The sequence below is a fragment of the Penicillium cosmopolitanum genome (assembly GCF_028827165.1).
Source record: "Penicillium cosmopolitanum strain IBT 29677 chromosome Unknown utg000008l:1.0-4398992.0:1.0-4402845.0, whole genome shotgun sequence".
In the NCBI taxonomy this organism is placed as follows: Eukaryota; Fungi; Ascomycota; class Eurotiomycetes; order Eurotiales; family Aspergillaceae; genus Penicillium; species Penicillium cosmopolitanum.
Genome location: NW_026622678.1, coordinates 3719850 through 3736477, shown reverse-complemented (window position 1 = coordinate 3736477; position 16628 = coordinate 3719850). Strand labels below are relative to the sequence as shown.

General features: G+C 44.6%; 7 protein-coding genes across 7 annotated transcripts; 4 read left to right on the top strand and 3 right to left on the bottom strand.

Moving 5' to 3' along the window:
- Nucleotides 1–1818: 1818 nt before the first annotated feature.
- N7509_007944 (class I SAM-dependent DNA methyltransferase) lies at nt 1819–2478 on the top strand (the record flags this gene model as incomplete). Its single annotated transcript, XM_056632581.1, has 1 exon — nt 1819–2478. The coding sequence occupies one exon, from the start codon at nt 1819–1821 to the stop codon at nt 2476–2478; it is 660 nt and encodes a 219-aa protein (XP_056488132.1).
- Nucleotides 2479–5166: 2688 nt separating this feature from the next.
- Nucleotides 5167–7069, bottom strand: N7509_007943 (hexose transporter protein; the record flags this gene model as incomplete). Its single annotated transcript, XM_056632580.1, has 7 exons — nt 5167–5826; nt 5882–6167; nt 6229–6319; nt 6373–6490; nt 6547–6782; nt 6839–6892; nt 6946–7069. 7 exons carry the CDS (start codon nt 7067–7069, stop codon nt 5167–5169), a joined length of 1569 nt encoding a protein of 522 aa, XP_056488131.1.
- A 2438-nt stretch (nt 7070–9507) lies between these two features.
- On the top strand, nt 9508–9994 carry N7509_007942 (CVNH domain-containing protein; the record flags this gene model as incomplete). The annotated part of the gene is made up of 3 exons (XM_056632579.1): nt 9508–9725; nt 9779–9894; nt 9954–9994. 3 exons carry the CDS (start codon nt 9508–9510, stop codon nt 9992–9994), a joined length of 375 nt encoding a protein of 124 aa, XP_056488130.1.
- Nucleotides 9995–10266: 272 nt separating this feature from the next.
- Nucleotides 10267–10611, bottom strand: N7509_007941 (biliverdin-producing heme oxygenase; the record flags this gene model as incomplete). Its single annotated transcript, XM_056632578.1, has 1 exon — nt 10267–10611. The coding sequence occupies one exon, from the start codon at nt 10609–10611 to the stop codon at nt 10267–10269; it is 345 nt and encodes a 114-aa protein (XP_056488129.1).
- A 2655-nt stretch (nt 10612–13266) lies between these two features.
- N7509_007940 (putative C6 transcription factor) lies at nt 13267–14094 on the top strand (the record flags this gene model as incomplete). Its single annotated transcript, XM_056632577.1, has 2 exons — nt 13267–13327; nt 13616–14094. The coding sequence occupies 2 exons, from the start codon at nt 13267–13269 to the stop codon at nt 14092–14094; spliced, it is 540 nt and encodes a 179-aa protein (XP_056488128.1).
- Nucleotides 14095–14153: 59 nt separating this feature from the next.
- Nucleotides 14154–15032, top strand: N7509_007939 (C6 transcription factor; the record flags this gene model as incomplete). Its single annotated transcript, XM_056632576.1, has 2 exons — nt 14154–14360; nt 14544–15032. The coding sequence occupies 2 exons, from the start codon at nt 14154–14156 to the stop codon at nt 15030–15032; spliced, it is 696 nt and encodes a 231-aa protein (XP_056488127.1).
- Nucleotides 15033–15161: 129 nt separating this feature from the next.
- On the bottom strand, nt 15162–16387 carry N7509_007938 (isopenicillin N synthase family dioxygenase; the record flags this gene model as incomplete). The annotated part of the gene is made up of 4 exons (XM_056632575.1): nt 15162–15595; nt 15653–16027; nt 16095–16280; nt 16351–16387. The coding sequence occupies 4 exons, from the start codon at nt 16385–16387 to the stop codon at nt 15162–15164; spliced, it is 1032 nt and encodes a 343-aa protein (XP_056488126.1).
- Nucleotides 16388–16628: the final 241 nt, after the last annotated feature.

The window sequence follows — 16628 nt, the reverse complement described above, 5'->3', positions numbered from 1 at the left end:
GGGAGAGCTGTCTGATGTCTCTGATGTCCGCAGCCCCGCCTGAACCCCACTGAATTCGACTTTGTTGGGAGATTGACGGGGCGCCGTCCCACCCCCGCTTCCTACCCTTCCAAACTCAATCGTCGTGATGCCTACCGTAGCCCCTTGTTTTCTTTTCGTAGGAATGAAGAATTTTGCCGGGGTATGTGAGAAGCTCGGGATAGTTGCTGGAAATTGGACACGCTTGTCTGCCTTAAAAATGCAAGCCACTCAAAATAATGATGGTTAAACCCCATCTGAAGAAGAGAGTCAGGGGTTACAAGGTTTAAGTGAGACTCAAAATTGTGAGCAGAGAATGCAGATTAATTCAACCGTACAGCTTTTGATTCCTTTTTTTCTCGGGGCATACTGTTGTTTAGTCTTGCTTGAGAGGTATTGCCATATGAGAAAATACCACACTAATTTAGGAGAGCAGTATTCGTCATCCCGGCATACAGACTATTGTGAATAAAAGTATTCATGTAATGAGAATTAGCTTGCAGCAATATCGATCGACTGCCATACGTAGGTCATATGTGACACACGGCTACTGCACAAAATAGCACCCAGACGCACAGGTAATTAACGCACCCGCACCTGCACGCCAGAAGCAACGTCTTAGGTCGGAAGACACTCATCCGATTTCCATGTGCTTCGCCACCTCTGACGCACTGGACTACTGACCCCGCACTGTGGGTAATAAGGGAAATCGTGTTCTAGACTGACCCCCTTCGAATCTAGTTCCTGCGTAAAAGGATACTATCTTTATCTTCTTCCTGCCGGGACATTCGGACCGAAGCTGTCTAATCGATAAGCATTCCACCATGACTAAGTAGATCTTTAATAGTTCATCTTCATTCATCTTCATTCTCGCGCCAAAAGATTATGCCATGGGGGTTCTCAGATATTAAAACGAGAGAATTATTAGCTTTGGTAATGCTTTCATAATTACCGCTAAACAGATACATGCCAACCAAAAGGCCACGTTCAAAGAGGTATAGCTTACTTTGCTATACCTGCTTCTATTGATCAATATCAAACCTAGAGGGGCGCGTGGAACCTTTACGACACTACGGTAGGTGATTGACAAAAGCGGGGGTCTACGCGAGGCGCGTGGAAACACGCTAGGACACGGAAACCAGTGGGACCCTCGACATCTCCATGCATAGAAGTGAACCTAAGTATACAGGCCAAGAGAAGTTGGCTGGCTGCGTATTTCCTAAAATCAACTAATTAAAGCGAGTCTCAGGTTATTTATACCATGTCTTACAATACCATTGCGACGTCAGGGCTTTGCTCGTGTCTGTATGAGTGGATATGTTGAAATTCAGCGGAGGAACTGGGTATCGATGAAAAGTCTAGGATTTGAAAGAAAATTATAATTGAGGGAAATAGAAATTATCCAATTATACCTGGAGAAGTCTTGATTTATAGTAATTATTCTACCATGGTCTTCACATGTGGGCAGTATTGGGCTATCCTGGAGCGTCGTGGAACATCTCGGGATCGTAATCCACCGACATCATCGATCGCCGAAACAACATCCCATTGGGAACCTTCTCTCTCGACCCCGCATCTTATGGTATCACGCCATACTCGATATAAATATAAGAGGTAATTGAATTATATAAGGGCGGCAATTGTTATAAGAACGCGGGATCCTCGCCCGTGTGATCCAGTCAGAATCAAACCTAACCCAGCTCCGCAGAACACCGAACCCTTTCTCCTACGCATTCCTACAACTCAATAAAAGGCCTTCAAATATTTCAATAATTAAGACTTGAACAACACCCTCTCACAATGTCTGCCTCCGTGCCACCCACTCAGCTTTACCTTCACCAGGCTCGCGATAGCCCGAGCTCAAAGGAATGCATGGATATCTATGACAAATGGGCCGCAACATACAATGCCGAAGTTGGAGACTCTGCTCAGTCATATGTTGCTCCTGTCCTCGCCGCCCAGGCTGCTATCAAATACAAGGCTGCTAAATCACCCGCTGATAGCGTGATCCTTGATGCGGGCTGTGGAACTGGTCTTGTCGGACAAGCTCTTGCCATCTCAGGAGCACGAGCAATCGATGGCATTGATCTGTCTCAGCCTATGCTAGATATCGCCCGTGATACTGGTGCCTACCGAGACTTGGCCCAGGCTGATATGAATGAGCCAATTGCACAGAAAGACAACACTTACGATATTGTATCATGCGTTGGTACTTTCACTCTCGGTCATGTTGGCCCCGACCCTGCCCTAAGGGAACTCGTCCGCGTTACCAAGCCAAAGGGTATTGTTGTCGCCACAATTCTTCAGCAGATTTGGGTCCCCGGCGGGTTCGAGGCCGAGGTTGAGAAGTTGAAGGCAGAGGGTGTGGTGGATGTTCTTTCCAAGGACTTGATAGATTATGTAAAGGGCCACGGCGACAAAGCAGTGCTGCTTATCATCCAAAAATCCCAGCGCGCCTGAACGAAAGAATCGCCAGACACCTCCCCGCCTAACTATGAAATAATGACGATCCAAGCAAAGCTATTTTCAACAAACCCATGTTTGGATCCGACCCAAAGCGACAGGTTTCAACATACCTCCCCTAACCTACAACCGAGTGCGACATATTAACGATAACCCCCGGCCGGCTGCGTGAAAGCGACTTTATGACCCTTAGAAATACCCATACTAAATGAAATGCCATGGAAACACACACGTAAACGAACGCAAATAGCTAGAATCCCTAACTAATCATAATGAGCGAGTAACTAGATCGTATCAATACTTAGAGACAAATAACTTTCACAATAGATAATCGGCATCTACAAGAACCTTTTATCAACATTTGAATTTGTTCTCCGTTGCTCCCCATCCGGCGGCAAATAGCTTTGCAGACTAAATGCTCGAAATATGCCTTTCCAGTAAAATTAAAGGCTTGCGTTTTTCTTCTGCGTCTCCAAATATTTCTGAGATGTACTCCAGGCTGATAATATACTTAGAAATGACCAATCTCATGCCTTTTTTTCGCAGAAAACTTTCTGCGATTCGGTCACAGGGATCAGTATCCAGCGATCCAAACACCAAACTTTCAATTCGATCCATTTTCAATTAGATTTAATGGAATATTATTTTCGAGGAGTCTTAGGAAATAGCTCACAGGAAAATATTAATCCCTTTCAAGATCCATGAATTGAGAGTAATGAAAGTTGGAGGCTTTTATTGATTAATACTAGTCGTATATGAAATCCGCCAACAGTTGACATACCCCACGACTCTTACTTTGTTTGAAACCGAGTGAAACTTGAAAATCCTCAAAGTTCCAAAAGGCCGATTATTACTGCAATTGTGGAACCGAAGATTGTAATTTATCAATTAACCTCAACGCCAACACCCAGGCTGATAGCAAGGTCCTCTTCATCCTCATCTTGCGTTTAAGCTCCAACATTAGCATTAACGCCAACGGTCAGGTCTTCTGCATTTTCATTGCACTTTTCAGCGTCGATGCCAAGATCAAGATTGATATTCGAGATCTCTGAGTCCCATTACGATTTATCACCGGAGCAGCAATAGCTGCGACGGCTAAGGATGTTGTCAATACTATCAAAGACAGACGCATTTTGTCACGAGCCCCTAAATGCAATGTTAAAATATAACATCTAGGAACTAACAAAACCGTTCCTATTGTCCATCTCTAAGAAGAAAAGTAATGGTATTTTGAAATAGATATTGAGTTATAGTTATCGTTCCAGAGTACTTTGGCGATGAATAAAAAAGCCTTGGCGGGGCGGAAATGACCTAATTTAAAGCGCAAACTGGCGTGATCTTGCCTGAACGTTTGTTTTGAACCTGGAATGGAGCATTATTTCACTCTTTATGTGAGTATGGTAGACCATGGGTCTCGCATGGGCTTGTCTGGGAAGTCCTCATGATCAGGGTACTTCCATGGTTGTGTTTCCCAGGTGAAGTCTTGAGCTCATGTCTTGCCACTCCGACAAACAGGTGCAACTACAACTACCACCATGATTTTACTAGTAAATATTCTTTCAGATTAAGAAATCATTTGCATAGTATCAAATTGAAAACAATGTACTTGCAATAAGCACTTGACATTTATCTTATGTCTTGCGAGTCTGGCGTTGGCGGTAGGATCGTTGATGGACGGAAGTGGAAATTGATTTAAGGCCAGAACTTAGTTTAGCGGGATCGTTCCATGCGGCTTAATGCGCCACTTCCACCTCCCAGAAGATAGCTAGAAAATCTTTCTATGATAAGAGTCCACCTTGTATGGTTGTTCTGCTGTCTCCAGTGAGGACTTTCCGCAAGCGGTCAGTCGGTATCCTACTACAACTCAGTCGGTCGAGCATTTCTCTGTTTTCAATGGCTTGGAATTTAGTAGCCGCGCGATTGAGTTAGTAGGTTCAGAACCTTGGCTTGTTGTTAGTTTGTTTGCAGGCTTTCAAACCTTGGAAAGTGTACTAGTAGTAGTAGTAGTACTTAGTATTAGTACTAGTAGGTTGGACCTCGGGACGCCGCATCCCAGCGATGTTTTGGAACATAATTGCCAGTAGTAACCTTCAAGTTGGAACCCGACGGATATATACCTAGGTACCTAGGTAATCCGCTTCACCTCCAGGGCTGGGCAGTTTGTGCAAATGGGATTACCCAGATATAGTAATAGCCTTCAAGTTGGAATCAATGACGGTTATATCTAGCTCGGGATATTGAGTAGATACCGCAATCGCACATATAGTTCCAGCTTCGGTTCAATGGATTCCACAATCTCTCAACCATCTCTGTTGATGCCAAATAACATTGTAAACTCACTTTATTCTTTTCAAGTCCAATAATATGCAAAGCAAACTGACCTATTGCCAAGGAGACTTTGAAACTTGAATTGTGACCATCCTTGTGCCGACAAACAAGCACGATGGTGCATATAGTTGCGTCTATCCATAAAATTTGAGACGACCTCTCACTAAATTTGCTAGGCGAGGATTGTCTGGCACATTGCCCATTTACATCTGTATCTACAGTAGACCGTAAATTGGAGATGCGTATTAATAGTATAACCAGCCCACTTATTTGTGACTCCTTTACACATTAAAGTTTCATATAACTCTCAACCTTGACCAAGCCCGGACTTTCCAACCCCAAATAGGCCTTGCTTGCCTAGGAACGAAGCTCAACCTGTGTCGTGATTGCCTTCTCGCTATCCCCACCAACGTTTCCTACGTTATCGGCAATAAGCTGATTGGCCTTATCTGTTGCAGCAGCTCCGCCGAGAATCGCTCGATCTCCATCAAACATCTTCACGATTTCTTCCAGTGGAATCTCCTTTGTCTCGATATAGTACTTCCAGACAACAAAGATCTCAAACACCAGGAAGACACAGTAAACAATATAGTACTTCCACTTGATGTCCTGCAAGGCGATAGGGTTCACATATTGGTTGAACCAGAGACTCAAATCAACACAGAAGAACATGATTGTCAGGCCCTTGGCACGAAGGCGATAAGGCAGAATTTCGGATGAGTAGGAAACCAGCATACCGCTGAATCCAATATTGTAGGCAATGTAGTAAAGGAAGATGAAGACGAGGACGGTTCGTGCAGAAGCATCATTAGACTCGATGGAGAACCTTGCAAGCGCGATAGTCATTGCGACGTAGCATAGCAACATGCTGATACTGGATGTGAGGAAAAGTTTGCGTCTTCCGAAGTAATCGACCCAAAAGCAAATACCAGTGGCGGAAACAACATTTACCGCGCTGAGAATGAGATTGATTGTCAGGACTGTGTTGCTATTGGTGATTCCAATGAGTTTCAAGACCTGTTATTGTTAGATTTTAGTCTCTAGGAAGCTTGATTCGGCTTTAATGATGTACCTGAGGTAAGAAGTATGAAACGATTCCATTGCCAGACCACTGGGAGAAAAAGCCGATCGAAATGAGAATAATCGAACGATGTCGGTTACCCGGTGTCGACCAAAATTCGGCCCAGCTATTACCTTCGAACTGTTTCTCCAGTTGAATTGTCTGCTGGATCTCTTCAAATTCCACATTGACGAGAGCATCATCCTCGTCACCTTGTGCGTGTACATATGCTAGAACCTTTTTGGCCTGCTCGAGTCTTCCTTTGGAAATCAGCCATCTAGGAGATTCGGGGACAGTCCTGAATTATAATCAGCATACAAGAAAAAAGAAGCTATGTATCGCCTCCTTTTCATTCTTACCAGATGAAGACCAGTTGACAGATAGACGGGATTCCTTGCAGAAGGCATGGAACACGCCACGACCAGGCACTCCCATGGATATGATTTGTGCCTTGAAAAAATGTAAGCCATCTTGTATATGAAATGGGGAAGAAAAAGACATACCCAATGCAACGCATGCACCGATCAAGCTACCCACATACCAAAGTGAGTTATAGATAGTACTGTAGATAGCTCGGTGCTGGGGATGTACCAGCTCAGTGACCAGAAGCGGTGAGCATTCCTATATTTCAAGTCAGTTCTCCGTGGTGGGTTAAAAAGTAGTTATAGTGTCCTCACCTGTGCGATACCAAGACCGAATCCAAGAATTATACGACCGACCACAAATAAGGCGATTTTGTAGCCAATGGAAACCATCGCAACGCCAAAAAGCATGATGATACAGCCAATCACAACACCGGCTCGGCGACCCATAATATCTGCGACATATGGCACAACCGGGATAGATAGCATTGAGCCAATCGACATAGAAGCGGCAAGAAGGCCAAGAGTTGATCCGGTGGGATGATTGTAGGCTGCATTTTTTGTTAATGATCAAAGCGCAAGTTTGAACGGTAGGGTTATGCCTTACATTCATTCCAGGAATCCATTGCTTCGAGGCCATTCATAAGGGAGCCATCGTATCCTATGAATACTATGTCAGCGACGTTAAAACACGATTATCTGAGGCGGACAGACCATTGGTTGCAGAGGTGATCATTGCGGCCCACAAGGTGAGGTAGACAAACCGCATCCCCTTCATTTTCCACCAAGTCACCTTAGGCCATTGCTGGCCGCCCAGCTCGAAGGTATCTTTCCCCATTGTATTTCCGCCTGGTAGGCTGAATATCTCAGAATTGGAGTATCTTCAAGTGCAGGGGCAAACTGTGTATGCGAGATTCACAGCTTCTCATCCCTACTGGCAAAGGGAGAGTATTTAAGAGTCAAGGGTCTCCCGATCGATAGTCAGCCTATTTCGCCTATCATCCCGCGGCAAAATAGGATAAAGACAAGCCGGTTCTTTCTATGGCATCCCGGTCGCGTGGTTTTTAGAAGCGGGGGATCAGCCGAGGTGTATGAGCAAATCAGACACACAGTAAGATTGTGCTATTTGTGATCTTGCCATCAGCTCGATCAGTAGCAAGGTCATTGCGCCTAATATCCTGTGGCAAAATAGGATAAACCCCAATGTTTGCCTTCTAATATCCCGGACGCGAGCTTGAGCTTTGCGAAAACGGGGATAAGCGTAAGAAGGCTTCACTAAGCTTTCTCACTTCCTCGCCAAAAGCAGACGTGTAGAAACGGACACGGACTTGAAAGATGACACTGGGGATGTTTTAGGCTAAATGAATCGGTTGTATCTCCCACAAGAGGACATTCCGGGGGTCGCGTTGGTGTTCGTGAGGTCGAGCCTCGTGAAGCCGAAACGATCTTACAAAATTGGCCAGGATTGAGGTGGGCATTTGAAGCGATTGGCTTCGAGCCGGAGAATAGTCCTTGGCCAGACGGGAAGATGGCCCTAATCCCGGTCGGCGCAGGTGGCCAGCCTCGCCATTGGCCTAAAGCAACAAGCTTGCAAACGGCACCTCGTACCACTTTGACGCTAAGTGACTAGTGCCCCACAAGATATTGGGCTTCCCCAGATTCTCCACGACTCAGGGGGGGCCGGTGACAGCTGGGGCTTTTCATCCAAGGGTACAAGGCTGGGCTGTGACAGGGATGGCAAAAACCCTGGCTTGGGGTTTTAAAAATCCAATTTATCAGTTTTCTAACCCTGAGCGCTTTGTCGATGCTTTTTTGACCTCAGCCAATTTTAGCTGGTCCGTGGATCAAATATGACATGAAGTGACCTGCTTCGAACTTTGGTTTCTTGAAAGGGCATTTCATTGGTAGGATTAGGATCCCACACAAGTTGGTCTCACACAAGTTGGCGCTCCTTTCGCATTTTAACGTAATGTTCTTTGGGGCTGGGAGACCCCTAGGATCGGATGATCGGCTACCAGTCCCCGCAGCGTCCAAACATCACTGAATCATGCTGTCTTCCAGCAAGATGCCCCATTCTTCTCCCTTGCCTCTAATTTGTGAGACATCTTTCCCAGCCAAGACATGGGAAAGAACTTGAAGGACCAATGCTTTTGATATGACGGTTTAAAGTAGCAATGGTCATGAATAAGCCTAACGAACGCTTTTGTCGTAAATATTTGATGTTTTGAAAAATTTCCTCGCCGTTCTCGTGATACTCAAATTTCATGACAACCCTTCAGATAAACTGGTAGAAACTGAGTCAACCAAGGGCTCGAATTGCTTGTAGTAGCTTTGACATCCGTGGAGCACATGGCCAAGACCCCTACTCTAAATCAAGGGTTGTTCATAACCAGAAGCATGCGAAGGAAAACATGGCAAGATAAATCTATCTCCTGCTGTCATTGTCATGTGGGATTTGGGTGCTGCACGCGCTCGACGCGAGTCTTCCATGATGTAGGCAATTAAATGTCTCTTCGATTAGTCCGTCCCATGCACCAAGACTGCTTCTTATTGGGCCCGTTTCAAAGATGAGGTAATACAATCAAATCACTGGCTACATGTACTTATCCGCAGGTATTGTGATCAATTCCCCTTGCAGAATAGGGATCGGCACTAACGTACAGTCGATCGAGTGCGACCTCAATCTCACCGCCCTCTTCCGATCTGAGTCCGAGAAAGTGAGTGATAAAAAGAATACTCTGACTTGCATTGATCTAGATTGAGACAATTAGGTACAATTCAAATGATCGCAACTTGCATATCCAGATACTTCGGGTCCATCTACGTATCTAAGCATTGAGCATCCCATTTCAGCAAGGCCAGTTCACTTTATCTGAAGATCTCTGGAGAGCAAAACAGAATTATAACGAAAGATTGCAATCGTTATGTTAATTCGCGCTTTATTGAAAAGCTATACTATTTGAAAAATGGATTCTCGCGTTGTATGTCATGTCAATATCCATAGACACATGCGGGATGATCTCACGGCCCTCGTGCCTACTCTTGGGCAGGTGAAGGATTCTAAGTAAGGAGGAACCGGACCTCAGAGGTCCCTTGCCATGGCATGCATCAAATCTATGTCATCGGAATATGGCAAGAGAACTACTTGTTTCTCTCCACGCTTTGTCTACCGAAAGAAATATAAATAGTAGGAGAGTGAACAGAGTCCACTCCATTCAGAGCCAGTTCAAAAAGCATTTATTTACAGACCAATAGCCATCAACACACCTCCACAATATGCAGTTCTTCATGAAATGTCTCGCGCTTCTTCCTCTTCTAACTGTTGCGGTTTCTGGTGCCTCCAAGTTCGCCGACACTTGCCAGAATATTCAGGGAAGGGGAACCCAAATTCGTGCAGACTGCCGTGAAAATGAGCATGGTCAATACCGAACCAGTACACTTGACCTAAACCGTTGTCTCAAGAACAATAAGGGGGACCTCAATTGTGGAAAGAAGTGAGTTCGGAATGAAAGAGCTTCATCCTACAAAAAGCTAAGATTGAGATAAGTGGCGACTTTACCGCCTCTTGCATCAACTGCAGTCTTCGAGGGCACACTGAATTGGAATGCATGTGCCGCAATGTTAAGGAGGGACACCCATACGCTCCAGCCCACATCGATTTGAGTAAGTCTATTGTTGTGAAATATGAGCTACCATGATGACTCTTGACTGACCATAAAAAGACAAATGCATCAGCAACAACCACGGCGAACTCGGCTGCTAGCCCATGGGATCTACGGGATTGATATATGAAGGGAAACGAACTTCATCCTGAAAGAGGGAAGATGAGAGGGAATGACATTTGCCGAACTTTATGTGAACACGCTCTTTTATGATTATATCATGTCCTATTTTACGGAAACATTTTGCAACGTTATAACATTATTCAAGAAGTTCGAAGATATTTCGCAATTCGCGAACAAACTCCGTGTTCAAGAGTTCCTCGAAAAGAGATAATACAAGTAAAAGTTAATGGATCCTTTCAATATTTTGAAATTAGACATTAAAATTGTTCGTATCTTCATCTAGACTAATCGTTAGTAACTCAAACTTGCGAAATATTTCTTTTGACTCTTCCAGAACATCTTGTCTCTCCTGGGATGTCAATAAACGTTCGGCATTAAGTATGCGATCGCGGAGTTTGGCTCGCACGGCCATATTATCATCTATATTCCAGAATGATAAAGGAGATGGTATTCGCTCAGAGGCAAAGTCTTTCACCGACAAGCCCCAGAATTCGGGCCCGGCTTTCAACAGCTGAGCGCGAATTTCGCGTCCGCCGAAGAGAATAGCCGAGTACATAACCCAGATATAAGCAACGAGGAGATGTGGCTTTTCCATAATCCGTTGGTATAAATCATTTCTTATTTTGCTCCCAAAGTGTTGTGACTGAGTCAACAGCTGATCGTGACCCATTGATCTTAATAGGCAAAGATCGGCTTCGAGGGGCCTCGTCCGAGGAAGTTCCGGAATGTAAAGGAGGCGAAGGAGGTGTCGAACTCGCTCTTTGTCACTGGGAATCGAGGCGCCTTGAACGACTTTAGCCGACCAGTCCCAAATCCAATCCGCGGGATCGCCAATGCATGAGAGCCACGCTTCTTCTAGGCCAAAGTATAACTCCGCGTAGCGTGAAATTCCGAGGGTATATAGCGAAGGATCGCTCGTGCGAGGGGGCAGGCCGAATGCAATTCGAGACAAGTTTAATCGGTGTATAGCTGTGTGGGGTTCTCTAGCATCCAGTCAGAGTGCACGATGTGAGCATGGGTGCGTGTATTTACTTTATCGCCAGGCGAAGCGCCACCAGAAGGTTATCTGCAGTCATGGTTTTAATCCGACTGCTTTCCGTTCAACTAGCCTAGCTGGCCCGATCGATTCTGTGGCGATTCATGGGTATCTGCATGATCGACAAGGGTAAAATTCCACGAGAAAAGCAATTTGCGACAAGCAGGTTTTCGGTTCCCGAGGCCCGCGTTTTTATTAGTCCGAAGCCCCAGACCGAGCACGAAACCTGGAGCGACAGGGAATGCTGTCAATGTAAGAATAATGCTTGTATACGCAAGATTCCGAAATAATTTATCGGTTGTAGTCTCTGTAATTGACGGATTGATATCGTGGTCGCTTACTGTGGGCGAAAATTTGCCGCACGACCAAAAACTTGTGCGCACGCACTGATTTCCATTGGCTGTGTATTTCTGTATTTCTCCAGGGCTGCCTCATGCTTGATACACTTAGATCAGATATCGCAGGTATATATCCCGAGGTCTCAAACTACCAAATTTAAATTTTATATCTTTTCTTATTATCTCGAGCCTGAAGCCTCTGGAGGTCGTCAATTTCCTTGAACCTTGGGAGGTTCAACCTTGGAAGCCCTGTTCAAGCCCTGGAGTTCAAGTTGCGAATATATATTCCACCGGCGGATCCGTTTAATTACTACCTAGGTACTATAAGGAACACCAGGTGTGCCCAGGTGGACTCCTAGGAAATTTTCTTTCCAAGGTTTTTAATTTGACCTACTCTGGTGTGCATCCATATTCTTGGCTTGAATCATGACACTACTGTCAATCGCCATATTCTACGAGTAATTGTCGGCACATTTTCAAGTTCTAGCCATGCCCAGGTGTCATTAAAACCTTTCGTGGCAATTCGATAACTACGTCTATTTGACTCAGTTCGAAAGTCTAGAAGATCAGTCGTTAATTGAAAGGCTCCAAAGATATCTAAGAGAATACCAAAGAAATATCGGTAGTGCGATGAGAAGCATAATAAGTCGGTATACCATCTTGAGTAGAAGTGGACAGGAGTACCATAGATTAAAGAAAGATAAATTAATCAGAATCCAATAAACTCAAACATCAGGAGCAGAGGTAATTACAAAATTGACAAGATACCTAGGTATGGTTTAGACAATGCTGAAATTTGTTCTGATTGGGACCATCTATTGCATTCAAAAATGCGGCAAGGGAAAAATGATTTAGGCAGAGAATCCCAGGGCCCTAGACATAAAATTACCTATCGCTTTCGAATTTTTCTATTTAAAGCTCGAAAATTCTATCACCATTGCGAACGAGAAATATATCGCGAAGGATCCCGGGGTAGTTCAAATGCTCAAACATTTGGCTAACAAGTTTACCCAAGCCGAGTTTGTGGTTCTGGCGTACTCGGAATCATCTACAAGGCTTTAGATGAATGCAACCTTGGCTTCTTCACTTGGAAAGTCTCACATAACGTTGCTCATAATAGCATTGGTTGATGCTTCCGTTCGGCGTTTGATTACGTTAAAAGTGATAAGCCACTTTCCTATCAGCCTGGGGTCTCCCCGCATCTCGGAGGACGCCGTTATGGGAGAGTTTGCCAGGCTCCCTTCACTCATATTCTCGGCCGGACCAAGACAGGCCATCACTCTCAACCTTGGTCTTTTTCGGAGCGGAAGGCAGAATGACTCGGAAATCTCCCACTGGCCCACGAACGCCGAAGCCCCCGATTAAGCGAGCGCGCCCGTCTTATTCATGTACTGAATGCACGAGAAGAAAGTTGCGGTGCTCGAAACATATCCCTTGCTTCTCCTGTATTGAGAGAGGAATTGAATCCGAATGTCGACTTCGCCATCGTGTCAGTGAAAGACAGAGGGGAAAGGATTCAACGAATGAACCAGAGAATTCAGCACCAGAGACGCAGCCCTTCTCGAGCAAGGGGCCCCAACCCAGTGAAATTGAACACCATCTAGGCTATAATAACGTTTCCGACACATCTCTGCCACTATCGGTGACACCCGAAGTCTCAATCCAAAGTAAACGCCATTCCGCATGTTCTCAGAAGCGACACAAAATATTGGACACGGTCTCTCAAGATGCTGCTGTTACGCTAGAGTTTCTGGCGTTTAGCCGTCAGCAAATTCTGGATGCTGCTGATTTCAATCATCCCAAACAACAGAATAAAGATGGAGATGTATCTAAAAGTATTAATTTAATTTTTACAGCGGCTCAGGTTGAAAAATTGATGACCTATCACGAGGACTATATTGCCTGGATTCACAATGTTGTTCACATGCCGACGTTTCGTGAGCAGTGCAAAGATATGTTTGAGCTTCCCAGGACGCCAAATAGAGATGCATGGCTTTCTTTATATTATTCAATGCTTTCTGTGCGTCTTGGTTATCCCGTTTGATACCCGAACAGACTGACTGACAAGAGATGAGGTCACTTTATACCACACACATCCTTCAAAACTACAAGACTTTGAGATTTACTCCGGTGGTAAGTCTCTAATTCGAATAAACTAGGGGGAAATACCACGTTAACCTCTTCATCAGTTGAGTTATCATTACTGTGCTATCAAAAAAGTATAGACAGCCTCAATGCGGTGGATTTTATGAAGAACCATAGCATATACAGCGTCCAAGCCATTTGCCTCCTGATTTACATCGGGCACAATTCAGGACAGTCAGATAGAATTTCCGTTCTACTTGCGAGCGCAAGTCGAATTGCACAATGCCTCGGTATTCATCGTCTAGGCTCCGAAACGCCCCTCCGCATTCTCAAATGCGATGACCCAGATACCAGAAGCAAACTTTTAATTGATCGTGAAGTCTCTAAGAGAGCGTGGTGGTTTTTAGTGCGACAGGATTGGCTACAAATCCCATTCAACAACACCTACAATATCCATCCTTCCCAATTCGACACCGAGATGCCCAAAAACTGCTACGAGGACGTTTCAAAAATGGGTCTGCCAACGGATATTGTTGAGCAGAACAAAGATCGCTACTCACAAGGAAGCTATACATTTGTTCTCAATAAAGGTGTCGTCTATCAAAATGAAAATTCTTAGCACATGGCTAATCATTTCTGTCTTTAGGATCGGTTATAATTTGGGAACTGCAAGACAGAATGTGCAAGCGAACAAAATCAGGGGGTGGTCACAGTGCCGATGATCTGCGGAACCTTTATTCGGAGGTTCTACAGGCCGACCGTGAGCTCAAGCAGCTGGTTGACGAAATGCCGCGCTTCTTCAGACTCAAAGAAAATCATGATGATGAAACCGCGAGAAATATCGTCCAGCAAAATCGCATTCTCTCTATATCCATCGCACACAAGGTATATAATTGTTACCAAAATCCGATCAATCACAGTCCGTTGCTGAATCTCGGAAACTAGTTCTACTGTATTCATCGCCATTTTCAAATAATAAGCTTGAAAGACCCATGGTTCGCATATACTAAGGTATGTCAAGATTGGTTCGACATTGCATTCGATCTAACACGAAATTATTTGGTCCAGATTTCTTGCCTTCCACTCATGCGTCGTTGCCTTATGGACTTCCTTTCGCTCCCCGATAATCCTGACACATATATCGTTAGCAATCTATGGACCGTGAATGCACAGGTCTTGACAGCAGCGGTTTGGCTGCTATTTGAACTGATATTTTCAAAGGACGAGAATGAGCAAATTTTTGAAACGCATGAAATTCGAGATTTGGCTTTGCGGAGCTTGCAGTTCTTGGAAGTTAACCAAAGCAAAAGCACTATTGCCAAAAGAGGGGTCGGGCTCATTGAAAGTTTACTGGATAATGAGCAAGCCATCAAGTCAGGTACTAGAAAACAATTCTCCTTGAAAGATATAATATCTCGAGTAGAAGTTGATGATTCGGACTCGGGACCGAATGTGGCTATGGAGCTTTCATCTGATCCATGTCTTTCGCATATGTCAGATCTTCTTTTGGGAGATAACATGGCCTGGGAAGACATCTTCAGTGTATTTGACATGTGAAAAAATAAAGTCTTGTTTCATCTGGCTATTGAAAATCATCAATTTCGGTTAGGAATAGAATAGAAATGATCTACAACTGGCACAGCCGCTCATTTCGTATGATCACCATCTCCACATAAATTCACCCCGTTAAACTCTATTAGCATCCATTCCAGCAACAACATCTTGACGGAGATCTCCGAATGCCTTGCCCTTCGATGATCCATAGGTATCCGCAAAACGTCCGTTCATCCAGTCATGCACCTTAACTGGGGGATGCTTGGCTCCTATCTGCGGATCTGCGCAACTAGGCAAACACTTGACTGTATAGTTAGGGTTCCCGGAAAAGAAGAACGGCACGCTAAAGCGTTCATTGCCCCCCTTGTTAATCACCCGGTGCAAGTTTGACAAATAGCGATCATTTGTCCAGCGCATCATCATATTTCCCAGATTTACTACGTAAGCTCCGGCAATGGGAGTCACGCCCACCCATTCCGAGGAAAAGTTATTCCAAACTTGCAGACCACCTGTCTCATCTTGGAGGAGCATTGTTATGGCGCCAAAGTCCGTGTGGGCGCCAATTCCTATAGAGTAAATTAGTAAAAGTTAAAATTTTGAGTGATTCGAGCACTGCGACCTGCCTTTCTCGACCTCGATTGTGGCTGGATCTTGGGGCGGATAGTGCAAAAGCCGAAGAGCAGCCACTGGATGCTCGCAGAAATCATCAAAAAAGTTCGTATTCAGGTTCAGTGTGCATGCCAAGACCTGGAGAAGATTTACTGCTAATGCAGTCATTGTTTTGTGATACTCTTCCATCACACGTTGGAACTCCTTCGGGTCGCGGAGTTCCGCGGGATATTTGTTGGGCCCCTGGCCGAATCGTTTATCAATTACATATTGATCGCTGAGAGGAAGATTCTTCCCCATGTAGAATCCCTCTTTCAGATCTCCTTTTCCCTGCTTCTCAAAATTTTGGGATCGTAGACATTCATATCCTCTGTTGTATCCTCCAATGTCTTTTTAATTTTAGTAAATTAGAACAACAGAAAATTGGTTTTAAAAATGGAGATTTATTGACTTTACCTTTCCCGTATTTTTCCTTTACTTCAAGAGGTAGATCAAAAAGCTCTTTGCTTTGTTTGATCACTTGCTGTTGAAGAGTCAGCGGGACATCATGGTTGATCAGTTGAAAGAACCCGAAGCGTTCGCAAGCTTGTCGAATTTGCTCTACGAGCTCCACTTTCTTCGACTCATCGGAGCCATGAAATGCTGCTCGTACGGTTGATTTTCAGTGGATGTTCATAGAAGCAAGGAAAATGGATTATCCGCCTAAACTTACGGCTGAAATCAATGACTGGGGGTTCTTCAGATATCATGTTGTAACAAGGCTCTTTACTTTGCAGATGCGACTGGATTCTTGTATTGCTGATGGCAAGAATATGAATTCAAACTATGCTAGTTATATAGCTTGGATGCAGAACTATCCCTTGATTTCTCGGCCGCGGGTCTATAGACTCAAATATTTTGACCGGCAGCTTTTTCTTAGGCCCACGGCCGAGGCTTAGCTGTATTTTGAAGTGGATCCCAGAAATGCAGCTGTGTCAAAGCATTATCTAA